This window comes from Solanum tuberosum, unplaced genomic scaffold (genome assembly GCF_000226075.1).
Source record: "Solanum tuberosum cultivar DM 1-3 516 R44 unplaced genomic scaffold, SolTub_3.0 scf00302, whole genome shotgun sequence".
In the NCBI taxonomy this organism is placed as follows: domain Eukaryota; kingdom Viridiplantae; phylum Streptophyta; class Magnoliopsida; order Solanales; family Solanaceae; genus Solanum; species Solanum tuberosum.
Window position 1 is genome coordinate 630,408 of NW_006239238.1, and position 16,447 is coordinate 646,854.

Consider the following 16,447-nt stretch of genomic DNA (forward strand, 5'->3'; position numbering starts at 1 on the left):
CCTTGTAAAAGTCCCATCTCCGAAAATAGACCCCGTGAATATGCAAATTTAAATTGATCGAGCTTAACTCACGCACGAACACCGGTGGAAACCAAAATGAGGCAAATGGCCCTCCCCTAATTACTCATAATAAACAAGGGTACTGGATCGGAGCTAGAGTTTAAATCCATAGTCCTCCTCTTAGAACTCATTGTAAACAAGGTGAAGCTAGTGTTTAAATTATGAGTTCGATTAAATTCAATAACCTTAATTTAAAATTTTATATTTGTTTTAAGATATATAAATTATCGATAAAGAATTCAATAACTTAAAAAGGTAAAAGTCTTAAATGCATAAATTTCAAATTCAAACTTCATTCCCCATTTCCCAAGTCATGTGATGTTTAATTAGAAATATTATTATAAGTTGATCATCTAAACTCCGTTCAAAAAAGAATAAACCTTATTCACACATAAGATATGTATAAAATATTTGAGCAAGATCTTTAATAACACGTTAAGATAACTCATAAAAATACAAATTTTTTTTAAAAAAAAGGGTCGAAAGGAGAACAAGACGAAAACGTAACAATCTATAACATCATTTTGTTCATTTGGAGCCACATAAGGAAATTTAAATTTTGAAAATTTTAAAGCACGTATAGTATACGTTTGAAAACTGGAATGCAAAATGTCAAAAAATATTTAATTATTTTTGTGACATAAAGTCAAAAAATGTTCTTTGTTGGACTCCTTTAATTTGACTTTGTTGACAAAAAGAATATATTTTGCTAAAATTTTCTATTTGTAAAAAGTTCTTCTTACAAATCTCTCCCCTACTAACTTGGACAAAAAAAAGTTAAATTTTTTTTGCCTTTTTTGTTGATATAATTAAACAAACTGGAAATATTAGCTTGTAATGGATTTTTTTGTATATATGGTTTTATTTTCTTACAGTAATTAATATTAAACATTTGTACGTGTTATTAAATCGCTAGACGTAATTCTACTGAATCATATTATTAAATTAAGAATTAGGTAGCTATGAAAAATCTCATTTTATGTAACAACTGATTTGGTATGTTTGCATACAATATCTAACTTAGTGTGATCACATACAATACATCAAATCACATTGGACTGATTTGGTGTGATTGTATACAACAAGATAAAATGTTGTTTAATATTCTTACGTACTCAAACCTCAAAAGCTAACTTAAAGTGAGGGGAAATGTTCAAGTTTTATAGAGAGTTCAGGGTTCTCGTCATTTACAAATGTGGGATGCTTGATTCCATTCAATACGTACAATACAATGCAATGGTTATGAAATGATATATAACAACAATCTAAATAAGTTGTTAGAGATTTAATTTACTTACAACTTTTTATCTTATAATTGTGTTCGAATTAGCTTACACCTATATATCATTCATCTACTTTGAGTGTTGGTCAAAGCAAATTTAAGAACTGTTTATTCCCATTATTAGTTAAGCTTCAATTTTGAATGACAAGTAATACGTTAATTGAGGAAAAAAGACATGCACAAATAGACGAGTGAGAATTTAAATAAATTTAAAACTGGGTCAGGTCATACCTAATCCTCCATCTGTGTTGGAGATTTATCCAATACTCATTATCATCACATGCCTAGCTATTTTACGTGATTGTAATTATGGCAAGAAATTAAAATTTCTATCAAGGAGATACAAAATATAAAGAAGTAAACGTCAATATTTATTATAGAGATGAAAATTCAATTCAACTTGATATTGCAAATGTTTTGAAGTTTGAGTTGTGATAAATTTAAATTTAATATTAAAGACGTAACTATTGAAAATTCTGAATATTAAAAATATATTCGAAATATAATCGAAGAAAAATATATATTGTTACACAACTGACACTAATTGAATGTATGTCCATTATATTAAGACCAAATGGATGTAAGGACTCTTTTTTATCAGTGAGTTGATTCCCTTTTTGTTTGAGATTTAACATGACACTTTTTATTGGCATGTGCTTTGGCTAGCTTTAATGATGGAACATCATTAGTCATTAGTGAAGAAGATGGACCTTCTGATTAATTCTGACTGCATCAATGTGAATTCTCCTAACTTGTCTAACAATCTTCACAAAAAAGTGTTCCAAACTTCCTATTTGTTTTTTCCTTTACGTTGCAACTTTATCTCATTCTTTGCTTCTTCTCTCCTTTCTCTTTGGTGTTAATTATCATTTCACATTTATTTCTCGATTTGATTATTTCAGATTCACGTTACGTATTTTATAAGAAATTTTTTCATTTTAGAATTCGAACTCAAAAATATTTGATTAAGAATATAGATAAATCTCATTCATACTATTGTCTCTCGTAGCAGTGTTATCCATTTCATTTCTAGTAGTTTTACTTTTTGGGGTAAAACAAAAGATTACCGCAAAAAAATTATACAGAGCGAATAAATACAACTTCAAGCGAGCATATATAAAGTGAATAAACACAACTCTAAAATAGTAACTATGAATTTTACTTAGGCAAACTATTGCTATATTTGATAATCAAACTTCGAACTATCATTATTTGTGAAATTTTCTCATTAAGTTATCAACATAACGCAACTAAATCTTATCAATAATACACTTCAACTCTGGGATACTTGTAGAAGCATGATTATTCAGGAAAAATAAAATATTTTTTCATATATGTACTTAATTCATAAATTTTGCCTTCATAAATTACATTGCAACAATTATTATATAATAATAATAATAATAATAATAATATAATAATAATAATAATATTATAATAATAATAATAATATTATAATAATAATAATAATATTATAATAATAATAATAATATTATAATAATAATAATAATATTATAATAATAATAATAATATTATAATAATAATAATAATATTATAATAATAATAATAATATTATAATAATAATAATAATATTATAATAATAATAATAATATTATAATAATAATAATAATATTATAATAATAATAATAATATTATAATAATAATAATAATATTATAATAATAATAATAATATTATAATAATAATAATAATATTATAATAATAATAATAATATTATAATAATAATAATAATATTATAATAATAATAATAATATTATAATAATAATAATAATATTATAATAATAATAATAATATTATAATAATAATAATAATATTATAATAATAATAATAATATTATAATAATAATAATAATATTATAATAATAATAATAATATTATAATAATAATAATAATATTATAATAATAATAATAATATTATAATAATAATAATAATATTATAATAATAATAATAATATTATAATAATAATAATAATATTATAATAATAATAATAATATTATAATAATAATAATAATATTATAATAATAATAATAATATTATAATAATAATAATAATATTATAATAATAATAATAATATTATAATAATAATAATAATATTATAATAATAATAATAATATTATAATAATAATAATAATATTATAATAATAATAATAATATTATAATAATAATAATAATATTATAATAATAATAATAATATTATAATAATAATAATAATATTATAATAATAATAATAATATTATAATAATAATAATAATATTATAATAATAATAATAATATTATAATAATAATAATAATAATACATAATTATATATCTTAAAGGTATTATACCCCAAGGTATATATACACATATCTGTTGAATGTTTTATAAATTATACGCCAAGGTAAATATGTAAATTTTTGATTGCCTGATCACACTGTGTAAATATTCAAAAAAGAATGGTAAAAAAACAAAAAGAAATTGATGTTAATTTTGGGCTTTCATGATATTGGGCTACCCAAATTATCTTGTGGACTAGTTCAAGCTAGTGAGCTGCTCCAGGCCCACCATGCACTCTCCAACAATACAAGCTAGATTAGGGATTTGCTGAACCCTAAATTCTTCTTAGCATTTAGAACAGTCGAAAAAATCCTTCCGTTTCCGCGTTCGCGTAGCTATGGCGAAGAACAGAAACAAGAAGAGAAATGGCCTAGCTGCCATGGATGTCTCCACTAACCAAACGGTTACGGATGCCCAGGGTAATTTACTAATTATCTACTGTAATTTTTCAGTGTCTTCGTTATCCTTCTATTACAAAAATTTCCTTAATTCTGTTGATTTACGTGGATTTTGCTTAATTTCAGCCATGGATACTTCAGAATCAGCAGCTCCAAAACCACACATAGGTGGATCGCTTAAGTAAGTTGTCTGATTTTCATAGTGTTATAACGTGATGAAACTTTCGGTGTTTTGGTAAATTGAGTTAACGTGTTCTTTGTTAGGACATATTATGAACGGAGTAATATGAACTTCTGTTATGTATTTTTTTTGAATGGCGGGATTGTTAGAATGCAAGTTCTGTGATCACGTTCTGTTCTTTTTCACAGTTGGTGTTATATTTAGCTTTATGCTTGCAAGAAATATTTTATTTTGTGGCTACTTGTTTAATATAATATGATTCCATGTTGAACTAGAAATTGAATTTCGCAACTTTGGGGAAGTTTGATCTCAGTAAGCCTACTTTCTCAGAGATCCTATGTTCTCAGTGAACTAGGATAAGATAGAGACAAGGGGAGGGGTAATTGGTTCTTTTACTAAATTTTCTGATTTTACGGAACAGTGATGGAACTGATCATTCCAAATTTAGCAGAATTTGATGACAACAAATAAAAGAACATAAAGTTACTGTCGAGGCTCGAATGGATGTAGAAACCATGACCTACACCCTTGTAGGATTTCAACTCAACTTCATTAAAAACACCGAACTAAAATTGGATTACCCACAATCCAAAGGACCTACCTCTAAGACCTTTACAAAGTTCCTAACTACCCTTAGCTTGAAAAAACACAAAAAACAACTTTAGACAAAGTTTTGACCTCAATAAATGCTTCTACAAAAGCTGATAAGAGATTACAGTTTATAACCTATCACATTCACTAGAGTTGACACAAGAGAGATGATCTGCTTGACTTCTGGAACAGACTCAAACACTGGTCTAGCTCCACTACGTATTTTCAGGCTTCTTTTGATGTAAAACTCCGAGGACTATGTTGCTGAATTTTTTAATCAAGCTTGAGTTTTGCAAAACATGGATGGACTATATAAATCAAAGTGTCCGTTCATTTCACTTGTTTGAGTCCGGCGAAGCCAAGTAGAATTCCTTTCCTTGACTGGTTAAGATCTTGTGGATTCCTTATATGATTCTAACTCCTTTGCATAATATCTATGCAGCTTGAAAATCATAATGATAACACAAGATAATAATTTATAATTTTACCATGGTAATTTAGCAATATTCTTTACCCTGCCAGATTCAAATTTGCCAAATTCCGTTCTAGTTATTCTTATCATTTTCCCAACTTCACATGACTAGAAGTCTAGAGCACCCCATTAAGACAAGCAATATTTGTTAAACATCATTAAAAACACTCGACAAATTCCCCTTTTTGATTATGACAAATAAAATTTTCTTGTAGTGTTTATTTTAGCCATCACATAGGGGAATATATTTACCCAAGAACTGTTTATTTCCAGCATGAAAAGAATAAACTTCCTCTCTTTGGTAAGTATCCATGCTTGTCTAGCTCCAATGTCTGAAGCAACCCACCAACCGTCCTCCGACTCAAACCAAACCACTCACTTAATGTCTTGTTATTTAGGGGATGCAAAGAATAAAAAGAAGCTCAGGGAGTTAACTGAGAAGTTGAGAAGTTCACGAGCTTAAAAGCACTGTTTGTAAAAAAAGAGAACTTCCTGTACATATTTCTGGGGTGCAGGCATGTTTGCACTTGAAATTCATGCATCTTCTGTATTATTCTTCCATTTGTACTCATCTAATTCCCCCCATCTCCCATCTTACAATTCCTCACCCTGTTTCCGCTAATATCTTATGCTTGATATTGCAGAAAGATGAAGGGAGTACAAATGAAAAGGACGAAGAATGTCAGGAAAAAGAAGGCCATGGCAAAGGCTATTTCAAAAAGTGAGAAATTGGAGGAACGAATCACGAGGAGCGAAAGCAAGATAGAGAGAACTAAACATGCCAAAAAGTTATATGAGTGAATGAATCTTTTGTGATTAATTATGAATGAGTGCTGATTTTGTTATGTTAATGCTCTCTCCCAGGGTGTGCCATCAGTATAAGAGTTTCTCTTCTTTCATTATAATCGCCTAATTCTTTCTCCAAAACGTGTCAATGTTCTTGCATTTCCGAGATAAACAATGAATAGCGTGCAAATACTATTAGAATGGAATGAAATGCTACCATGGAAAAGAAAAATCTGTGATTTGTGTTTGATCCAATAGTATAGTTACTTAGTATGGGAGATATCTTATAAAGAGTTTTTCAAGTTGAAGTTGAAAAATGGTATTTGGAAGTTAAAATTATAGCATTTGGACATGTATTTCACGTGATTTTTTTTAAAGTTTTGTAAGTGAGCCTTTTCAAGCTCATCTTTATAACTTAACCAAAAAGCACTTTTTCTTTTTATTGAAAAAAAGGAAAAGATCTTTTTAGTTTTCAAAGTGTGTAACTTAACAAACTAGATAAGTTTGGAGGTACTGTAACAAACTGTGAAACGATAGGTGATTTGATACATATATACTATTCCCTCCCTCTCAAAATTCAAAATAAGTGCCAACTCAGGTTAAAAAAAAAAGTAATATTTTTTCAACTATACTTTTATATTTCTCTTTCTTAATATTGTTCAATTTTTAAGAGAGATTTATTAAATAAAGTTGATTTAGTAAAATGTATTAAGTTTATCGATTTCCTAAGGGACATAATTTGGATGGAGGGAGTATTAGGAAGTGCATGGCATATGCTGAAACTTTGAGGGAGGTGTATGCAATTCTCTTTAAATTAAATAGAGAGAAAAATGAAAAAAAATATCAACAGTTCAATCGGCAAGACCAAGTTCACTTCTTCTTCTTCTTCTCTCTTTCATGGCGCTCCAGCACTCGCCTTTTGGCACTTTAACAACTTCAGCACAAATGAAGTTGGCCGTTAACAGTTTCAGATTCTACGAGCACCTTCGTCCTATCAATATTTCAAGCTTCAAGCATCTTCCACGAAGAATTCAGGGCAAGTAAATCCTCTTTTCGAACCTCGCGAGCAATCTCTTAGTTTTTCTTCTTCATTTTCTTACAAATTTATTTAATCTGATTACTGTTGAGGTCAATAGTTTGGACATTTCAGTTATTTGATACAGATTTAGGTGAATTCAAGTACTTACTGGTTTTTCTTCTTCATTTTCGTCGAAGTTTATTTAATTTGATTACTGTTGAGGTCAATATCTCGGTCTTTTTATTATATCGGCCATCTCCTAAGAATCTGCTGTATCCTCTCCTTACTTATACTTATAGGTAGGCTGCCGTAAATGATACAGCTTCCGCCGGCTTACGCCCTTGGGTACTTTACATAATCTGAAATGAGGGAACTCCTAATGCGAAGGTAGACTCCGGTCTTCTTATTCAAGTAGTTAACATTTCCCTTCGGTAAGCATTCCTTGGGCGAAGAGGGGATTTGCGCATCCAACGATAAGATAAATGGCCTTGCTTGCCTTTTGTGATCTGCCAATTGCAATACATGGAAAAGGCTGACACAACCCATTCAAACAGCTCTTATATACGCGCTATTTCATGCACACTTGCAGCCGCAGATCGTCTTCTCCTCCTTTCTTTTGAAGTTCAATGTCGGAAATCGTATTCTCAGCCTAGCTAAAGCGAGGCAGCACTATTCGCTTGAAGTAAAGTGTCCCTTGCTTGCACAAGCCTGATTTATATATGCGACCCCTTATGATTCACTTTAGAACTCGTGCCCTAAGCCTGACCTTCGACGATGCTAGGTCTCGGGGTAAGCCCTTCGTCGCTGCGTTCCGGTCGATAAAATCCTCCGAGTGACTGACGACTCGTGAGCTCGCAGGGCTCATAGGATGGGAAAAGCCCCTCTCTTCATTTCATTATTTCATTGACGGGTTTTCACGACGTAAGCCAGTGGAAGCAAACGGGCAATCGGCTGCCTAAAGGACCCCATTTGTGGTTGAAGGCTAAGTTCATTCTTCGATATATCTCACTCCGCTATGCTAGAAGACTGAGCAGCTTCAGTTTATTACCAACCTCGGGTTCAACAACTATTGGGTAAAGCAAGTCCTAAATCCAAGTTCCTGTTCCCAGTGCGAATGCATTATGCCCGGTTTAATCAGTTACACCAGCTAACATAACAACACTCAACACTCCGAGTGGCATAGGCGCGGGAAGGTTTCAGTGACTCATAGGGCTTCCCTCAGCGCAGTCTTTTTCGTTCTTGAGAATGGTCGCCTACTTCTACCAGGACCGGAATGATTATCCCTGCCCGATGGGTCTACATCCATCCCTGAATGTCGTCGGGTACTGTTAACTAATTTCAGTAATTTGGATACAAGTTCAGGTGAATTCAAGTTCTTCATGAGAAGTTCTGATACATGTAGTTTGCTCCAATTCGAAGCGATAATGTCTGCCTTTTCTATTTTTGATCCATGATAAACCAAGCGATTTACTCATTTGATCATAGTTAACACTGTGTATTATCTACTAACTTTTCACTGTTCGTTCTTCTAGGTGCGCATTGCAACATGGAGCATAGGAAAATTCTCAGCAGAAGTATTTCGTGCAGCAAAGAAAAATCGAAGGATCTCCATGAAGATGCTTTTTCTTTGTCAATGGCTGGCACTAGTGCTCCAATTACATGCACAATGCTCTCAACTGCTGTCATAGGTATTCTCCTCAGACGATCTTGCTAATCATGAAAAATTTGGGAGAACTATATTGGCTGAGCATTCTAGTTAAATTTCCAGGGATAAACATATATATATATATATGCTGTTTATGTCTTGTTTTTGCTCTGGCTTAGTAGTAGTAACGTGTCCATAACTTGAGACTTGACTAGTACAAAGAGCAACGGACTATAGAAGTTATATACACAAATAGGAAATCCTACACTACATTATAGCTTACGAGAAAGAGCCCAATCATTTTTGCAAGAGGACTGCTATATATTCTCCTGAAATTTAGAAAGCTGAAACCAAGATAATGTCTTGACAAGACTTTAGGGGTGGAGGGAATATTAACTGAGTTCGGATGAATCCATTAAATATGTATAAATATTTAATTGTGAACTCAATAACTAAAACGAGCTATGAATCTGGTGGCAAGTTTAGAATTCATAAACTTTAAATTCTGGCTCCGCTTCTGCTTTTAAACCCTGCAATTCCTTTCCTTCCAGACTATCAACTGAGTACCGATGGAGCAAATCTTTCCATATTGCTCAATGCCCTCACCACACATCTCCTCTCACCTAAGCCATAACAAAGGCAAATCCTATGTAGTGGAATCATGAGTCCTCAATCCCAAACACGTCTGAAACTGCTTTGTGAATGACGTAGTAAATGATTGACCAAGTCAAAGATTGATGCATAAAATTACTTAGTGTAATGTAGTTTGGCTCGCATGATTGTCTTCATCAAAATCAAATCTCCTCACTGACATTGGCCATCTTGAATGCCATTAAAGGAAGCTAGACTCACTTGAGTGTACCAATCACACTCAAAATGCTTTGAGATGCTTTACTTGAGCCAAGGGTCTATAGGAAACAACATCTCTATATCTATGAGGTAGGAGTAAGGTCTGCGTACACTCTACCCTAGGAAGGGCTTGGTGTATTTGTGAAGAGAAAATGATCAAAATGGTCCTTGATGTATAAGAGTTGAATAATTTTGGTCCTTCATATATACTATCATATTGAAATAGTCCTTCATGTATGTTAAAAGAGATCATTTTGATCCTTAACCCTAAAACTAACCATAAAAGTTAAAAATTCTGTTAAATTGTGGGTCCCAGTGACAACTAGCCCTTTTCCCTCAATCTTCTTTCTTACACCATTAAAGCTCATTCTGCATCCTCAATCCACCCCCTGCAATATCCTTGTAAGAAAAATAACATTACACCCATTTCTTATCTCCCACTAAACAAAATTTCCAGCAACTCACATTTACATACATAAACGTAAAACAAAATGAGATCATTAATACAAATATGAACTAAGTAAAGTAGGTAAAATACTTCATTCTTCCTGCGAGATTATCATAAGTCAACTATTTTCAGGCTTTAACCAACTATTCTCTCTTACTTATGGAAGCTCTATACGGGAAGAATTTTGTTTTTCCCCCTTTTTTAAATTAATAATTTTTCAATGTATTTACTTGTTTTGTTCTACTGTTCAAATAATATGAATGAACGAGGGTAGAAAATAGAATCTTAAAAATATCTTTTTGAAATTTGAAAAAAAAATTGTGAGTAAAAGTGGGTTTTGTTAATAGAAAGAAGAATTGATAAAGAAGGAAGATTTGAGTCTGACCAAAAAAAAAAGAAGAAAGAAGATTGAGGGAGAAATGATACTTTCACGAGTTAATTTCAAGGGACCCATTTAAAGTTAACAGAATTTTTAACTTTTATGGTTAGTTTTAGGGTTAAGGATCAAAATGATCTCTTTTAACATACATGAAGGACTATTTCAATATGATAGTATATATGAAGGACCAAAATTATTCAACTCTTATACATCAAGGACCATTTTGATCATTTTCTCTTCACAAATACACCAAGCCCTTCCTAGGGTAGAGTTCAAAATGAACATCTTTTTATATAGATCAAGGACTATTTCAATAAAGTAGTATATATGAAGGACCAATATTGTTCAACCCTTATACATTAAGGACCATTTTGGTCATTTTCTCTATTTGTGAACAAGCTAAAGGTTTTTGAAAAATATCTTTGGTCACTCCCCAGACCCTGCCTGTTGGATTACACTGGGTATGTTGTTGTTTCTTGAGGTGAATTTGTAGCAGGAATCATTATTTTTGTTTCTTTAATTGATTATGTAATGTATGAACTGTTTCATGATTTTTCTTTTCAGAAAGTGTTTGTAGACTTGATTTGTGACGTCTATTAAATTCATTTAGTAACACTGTAGCTTGCATTTTGTTTTGACTTCGATTTGAATGACTTATTTTCTGTTTAGTGAACGCTTTGGCTGTTTTCATAATTAATCATGCTTTACAATAAGTAACACTAATTATATGTCTTCACATTCAGCAGCAAATTTGGTTGCAACGCATACTGCAAATGCTTCGACTATGGATAACATGATGGTGAGAATTCCTTCATTAACCTTAAGTGCGTTACTTTGTTGTTTGGTGCCTGTTGTCTCTTCTAGCCAGGGAAAGAGGGTGATTTGTTTTTGTGTTGCATATACTTCTGTGAAACCATCATGGCACGTGATAACATAAGATGATCTGTGCAGCATCTGTTTCATCGATAAATCCAGCATATGTTTCATTTACTATTTATGTGGATCTACCTCTGAGGTAGGGGTAAGGTCTGCATACACTCTACCCTCCCTAGACCCCACTTTGTGGGATTATATTGGGTATGTTGTTGTTGTTACTAATTATGTGGATGCATATTTTATTCTGTCCTGTTGCCCCTGAATTGAAGAAATGATTCTTTACTTACTGCTCTGTTCTGTTTACTTGCTTTATGAGATATCATTTACTGAAATAACAACAACAGTTTAGAGTAAATGAGTTCATACCGGACTTTATCCTAGATGTTCTCTTGAGAAGCTGAATTTCTTGTATTACTTTCTGCATCAGTTTCCTTGTCTATTGCTGTCTTAGTGGGAGATTTGTATTTAACATCTTTAAGGGGATGATATGTGAAATGTTAATCTTTTATAAACCAGTGTTAAAGATGATAAGATGTGAGATCCTTGTTTAAACCTCAACAATTTGAGGGGAGCTGATGAAACTAGGTACACTTTGGGTGGAAGCTTGACCTGCTATCGAGCGAAATGTCTTATTCCGGCTAGCAACATGTTGATGAAGTCATGAAGCCACTTACACTGTGGGCCCAATTGATTTGTATCTTTCTGATGTTTAATTGCTTTTTGCTGGAACTTCTTTGAGATTCTTTGCAATTTGAGCTCGCTATTCATTTGCTAGTGGAATGTATGTCACATAAAGCAGTAGTAAATCTTCAACTGATTATATGCTAAGGGTACTTACTTGTCTTCATTGGCTTCAGGATTTTTCTAGCGCTGTCTATACTTTAGCTGATGGAAGCATTGGAGATCTTTTTGGTGGCCTTCTGTATTCTGCAGGTCAACAAGCTAATGAAGCTGTTCAGGGCCAGTTGACTGTTCTTAGTTTTACTAGGTCTAAATCTTATATCATGAAAGTTTCATCTGGTACTGATAGAATGTATTCATAAAGTTTTTGTGCTTCTAATTCTTAGACTTTCCTCCTTGCAGTTTGGCCACTATTTTTGGTGCCGGGCTTGTAACTAGCCTGTCACCTTGTACACTCAGCGTATTGCCTCTGACCCTTGGTTATATTGGTGGGCACTTTGAAGTTGAATCTTTGCTCTTTATATGCAGCATACATATGTTCTCTCTCTCTGACTTATTGTACGTTCTTTGGAAATGATCTTAGGGGCTTTTGGTTCTGGGAAAAGCCGAGTAGCGGTAAAAACCTCACTCTTTAATTTAACTTTATGTTGTTTTGTACTTTATCCTTGCACTTTTGATGTGCATTGGTCACAATGAAGGAACTTAAACTACAGATCATACATAAAATTTTGCCAGGCTTACATGTGAATCCTTTAAGGGGTGAATGGTATTTGTTTAATATATCTTGGTAGAGAGTATGTGTGATTTTCTTTAGGATAAGCTTCTATCTCAGTTTCCATTTTGGGACATATAAAAGTGTTCAACACCATTCCAGATTCAAATTCTTTTAACTAATCGATTTTAACCTTAAGCAACAAATATTTATTTGCTCAGTTTTTGGTGTAAAATGGCTAGTATAAATGTCACTCTGATGCCATGATTGACTTCCTCAGCTCATTACACAACTTGTAATGTGTAATAACCCATTGCTTTTGGTTGTAACTCTCTCCCGGCATCTGCTTTTTGCTGGAATGCATCAATAAAGACAGTTTACTGATAAAAAATAAATAATATTAATAGTCAAATTCGAACTTTGAATTTGATCAAACTAGCTTGTCAATTGGTCCTTCGATATTTCTACTACTGTTTATATAGAAGTCAAACTAATATCTTCTACTCTATATCCAACCAAAAGGTGTAATATAGAATATGAAAGGAGTACTAGGAAGTAGAAAATTGATGTTTCTATGGTCAAAGCTTTGCAGAATTCTGCATTTTACACTTAAAATACCTACTAGGGCATAGTGCTAGTTTAAATTTCTCTGTTTCACTTAGGCTATCCTCGTTGACAGGTTGTTGGAGATTCAATTGCATTTGCACTGGGATTGGCAACCACACTAGCATTATTGGGTGTTGCAGCTGCATTTGCTGGAAAGGCATATGGACAAATAGGACAAGGACTGCCTGTGGCTGCTTCCTTTTTAGCTATTGTTATGGGTCTAAACCTGTTAGAGGTAACTACATATGTTGAATGCTTCAATAGTGTGGTAATAGGCTTTTACTTCTAAATTTTCGTAGAGAGTTTGTTGAGTACTATTGTCTGTAATCTTTATTGAGCCCATGGTTGTAGTTGCTTTGTCTGATATTCAGATTTTTCTATTAAGGAATTACATGGATTATCATGTTGATATGTTAATCGTTCTTGCTTGCATAAATAAGTATCAGTTAAAAAAAGATGTTGTACCAGATGCTCCCACATCACCTTTACCTTAATGAGAACCTGCGAAGGAAAAGGCAGGAAGATGCGTCTAGGCATTTGGATTGAATGACGACTGATACTTTTGGTAACTGGGTAGTGAAAATTGTGGGTAAAACAATCAGATCTAAGTACGAATTATATGTTTTGGATTTTTCAGAAGTTACCTTTTCGAGGTTTTTTAGTATCAAAACATTGGAACACAAGTACAAATCATATTAATTATTGGTTTGAAGTAGGCCTATCCTTGAGACTGTCTATCTAACCTATGTGCCATATATTGATATACATTCCTACTTAAGTTTCATATCTGTTGTTGTTGTTGTTGTAATTAAGTTTTGTAGTAGCAATCAACATATTGCATACTCTTCCAATATTTTCTCTTTTTGCCTTTGCCTTTTTGGTTCCATGCTAATATCTTTGTTCTATGACAATGCTGCAGGTAATTGAGTTACAACTTCCCTCATTTTTCGACAACTTTGATCCTCGCTCAGCCGCTGCTAGCTTTCCTTCAAGTAAGTGGCTATAATTATTACCCTACACTGGACATTATCTCTGTTTGTTTGGGTATGGGAATGGTCTCAATAAGCCAGATATTATCATTTGACATTTTATACATTTGATGCCTAGGTGTTCAAGCTTATTTGGCTGGTCTTACATTTGCATTAGCTGCATCACCATGCAGTACACCAGTCCTTGCAACCTTGCTCGGCTATGTTGCTACTTCTCGGGTACTACAAATTGTGACTTTTTGGTTCTCAGGATGATGAAATGATTTTTCTCTTCAATTCTTGGGAAAGAGGGTCTTCCCAGAAAAATAGTGAAACTACTAAAAGCACCAGCATATAACCACCATCTGTTGATTGGCTTAATCTTTTAGTAATTACGTATTATGTCATCAGGATTTCTTTCAAACAAAAGTATTTTATAATGCATGCCTTAAATCAAATAGTTCAGCACCTGGCTTTGACCACTAGAATTGCGCAGTATCTTTTACATCTTGTATTTATTTTGGTTGTATAACTAGGTTGGATATGAATTGCTTCTTAATAATCTTCTATAACAGGATCCAGTTATTGGGGGCAGCTTGCTATTGACATACACTACTGGCTATGTTACTCCCTTACTTCTTGCTGCTTCTTTTGCTGGAGCACTGCAGGTATTTCATATGTTCCAAATGATTGTTATTATGATCAGCAGCTTTTAGATGGTGCATGGACCTCTTGTTGTAGCACCCATGTTATGGAGCTTTACATTTAAATGGAAAGACATGTTTTAAGAATTCTTTTCCCAATTCAATGCCACTCATCCCGCTTCCTTGTCTTCTGTCATGTTCCCTTCAGCAACCGCTGTGCCCCTGCACAAGAAAAAAGAAATATGTTTGATAGTTGGGGGTTACTATAGCTTAAGTTTACTTCTTCTGCCTTAGAGTTATTGCTTGCATATGTTCATCACCATTTAAGCACTGAACAACTGCACATGTGTCATTTGCAGAGTATTCTTTCATTTCGCAAGTTCTCAGCATGGATCAATCCAATCAGGTAATTGTCTGTGAAAACTAAGGGCAATGTTAGTAATAGATAACATAAACCTCTTGTGCTTCAGTCACTTCCTCTCTAATACCATCGTAACTGCATTTTTTAAGTACTCAGCCAGATACTTGTCTTCTCAATCATTTATTTTGCAGTGGTGCGCTACTACTAGGTGGGGGTGTCTATACCTTTCTCGACAAGCTTTTTCCGGTGACAATGGCTATGTAGACTAATTAGCTATTCACATAGCAACAACTGGAACGGGAATGAGCTTACCTTCTTCTCATTAATGTTTGAGTTGTGAATGCTCAGGCAAAGCACCATGGAGTTACATAGATCAAAATTCCAAACTAGTGAGCAAGCAAAGGTACGGTGTGTTCACACGACTTCCACTCCTACAACAGGTTGTAACTAGAACATATTAATTGATACCATACTGGATACATCTTTCAATAGAAATAAGAAAAACTTGAATTATGTATGTGTGAGAATGTAACGTCCATGACACCATTTTGTGTAAATAGATAAAACTGTATAACCAATACAACCTTTTAATGAATTGTAATTTGTTGTGTTAATCATCTGCTATATTCTTGATTCTTAATTTGGACGAAAGAAGTTAAGTTTTATTAGCCCCCAAAAAGCAAAAAAGCAAGTATGTTGAGAATAATTTATTAGGAGGAAGTAATTAATAAAGAGATGGGTATCCAGCTTCATGGTTGTTTCACAAGTATGGCTTTGGCAGAGGCTGTTGGAGATTGACTTTGAATGCAATAGTTTAATGAAGAATGGGGGATCTGCAACCAAACTTCTTTGACCAGCAGTTTGTTCACATTCATGATTTTTCTTTTAATCATAATAGATAAAAATATTGGTATTTCAAATGACATCCAGATTTGGGCTGTCCAATTTTGTCAAACATGACTAAATCAGGTCATTCAACTTGTGTTAGGCTAAATGAAGTCTTAAACACATGTCATGACATTCCCTTCAAAGGGGTACTTTTAAGATAAAATTGAGAATGTTGGAATTAAAATTTACTAAATATACATAGAGATCTTTATTCGAAACTTGCTACAAAGCGAGTGAAATGTGAAACACCAAAAATGACCCTACCAAGC

At 32.7% G+C, this 16,447-nt stretch overlaps 2 protein-coding genes across 3 annotated transcripts; both read left to right on the plus strand.

The window, feature by feature from the left end:
• The first annotated feature begins 3,940 nt into the window (after positions 1-3,940).
• LOC107063179 (uncharacterized) lies at positions 3,941-6,219 on the plus strand. The gene is made up of 3 exons (XM_015314708.1): positions 3,941-4,094; positions 4,200-4,254; positions 5,962-6,219. The coding sequence occupies exons 1-3, from the start codon at positions 4,013-4,015 to the stop codon at positions 6,116-6,118; spliced, it is 294 nt and encodes a 97-aa protein (XP_015170194.1). The 5' UTR covers positions 3,941-4,012; the 3' UTR covers positions 6,119-6,219.
• Positions 6,220-6,938: 719 nt separating this feature from the next.
• On the plus strand, positions 6,939-15,904 carry LOC102585427 (cytochrome c-type biogenesis ccda-like chloroplastic protein). 2 transcript variants are annotated; one of them, XM_006360066.2, is made up of 12 exons: positions 6,939-7,139; positions 8,654-8,809; positions 11,186-11,241; positions 12,176-12,306; positions 12,402-12,487; positions 12,583-12,614; positions 13,391-13,552; positions 14,237-14,309; positions 14,425-14,525; positions 14,861-14,953; positions 15,289-15,335; positions 15,482-15,904. In XM_006360066.2, exons 1-12 carry the CDS (start codon positions 7,001-7,003, stop codon positions 15,552-15,554), a joined length of 1,149 nt encoding a protein of 382 aa, XP_006360128.2. In that variant the 5' UTR covers positions 6,939-7,000; the 3' UTR covers positions 15,555-15,904. The 2 variants fall into 2 exon arrangements, with proteins under 2 accessions (XP_006360128.2, XP_006360127.2); XM_006360065.2 differs by having other exon boundaries at positions 11,189-11,241.
• The last annotated feature ends 543 nt before the right edge of the window (positions 15,905-16,447 follow it).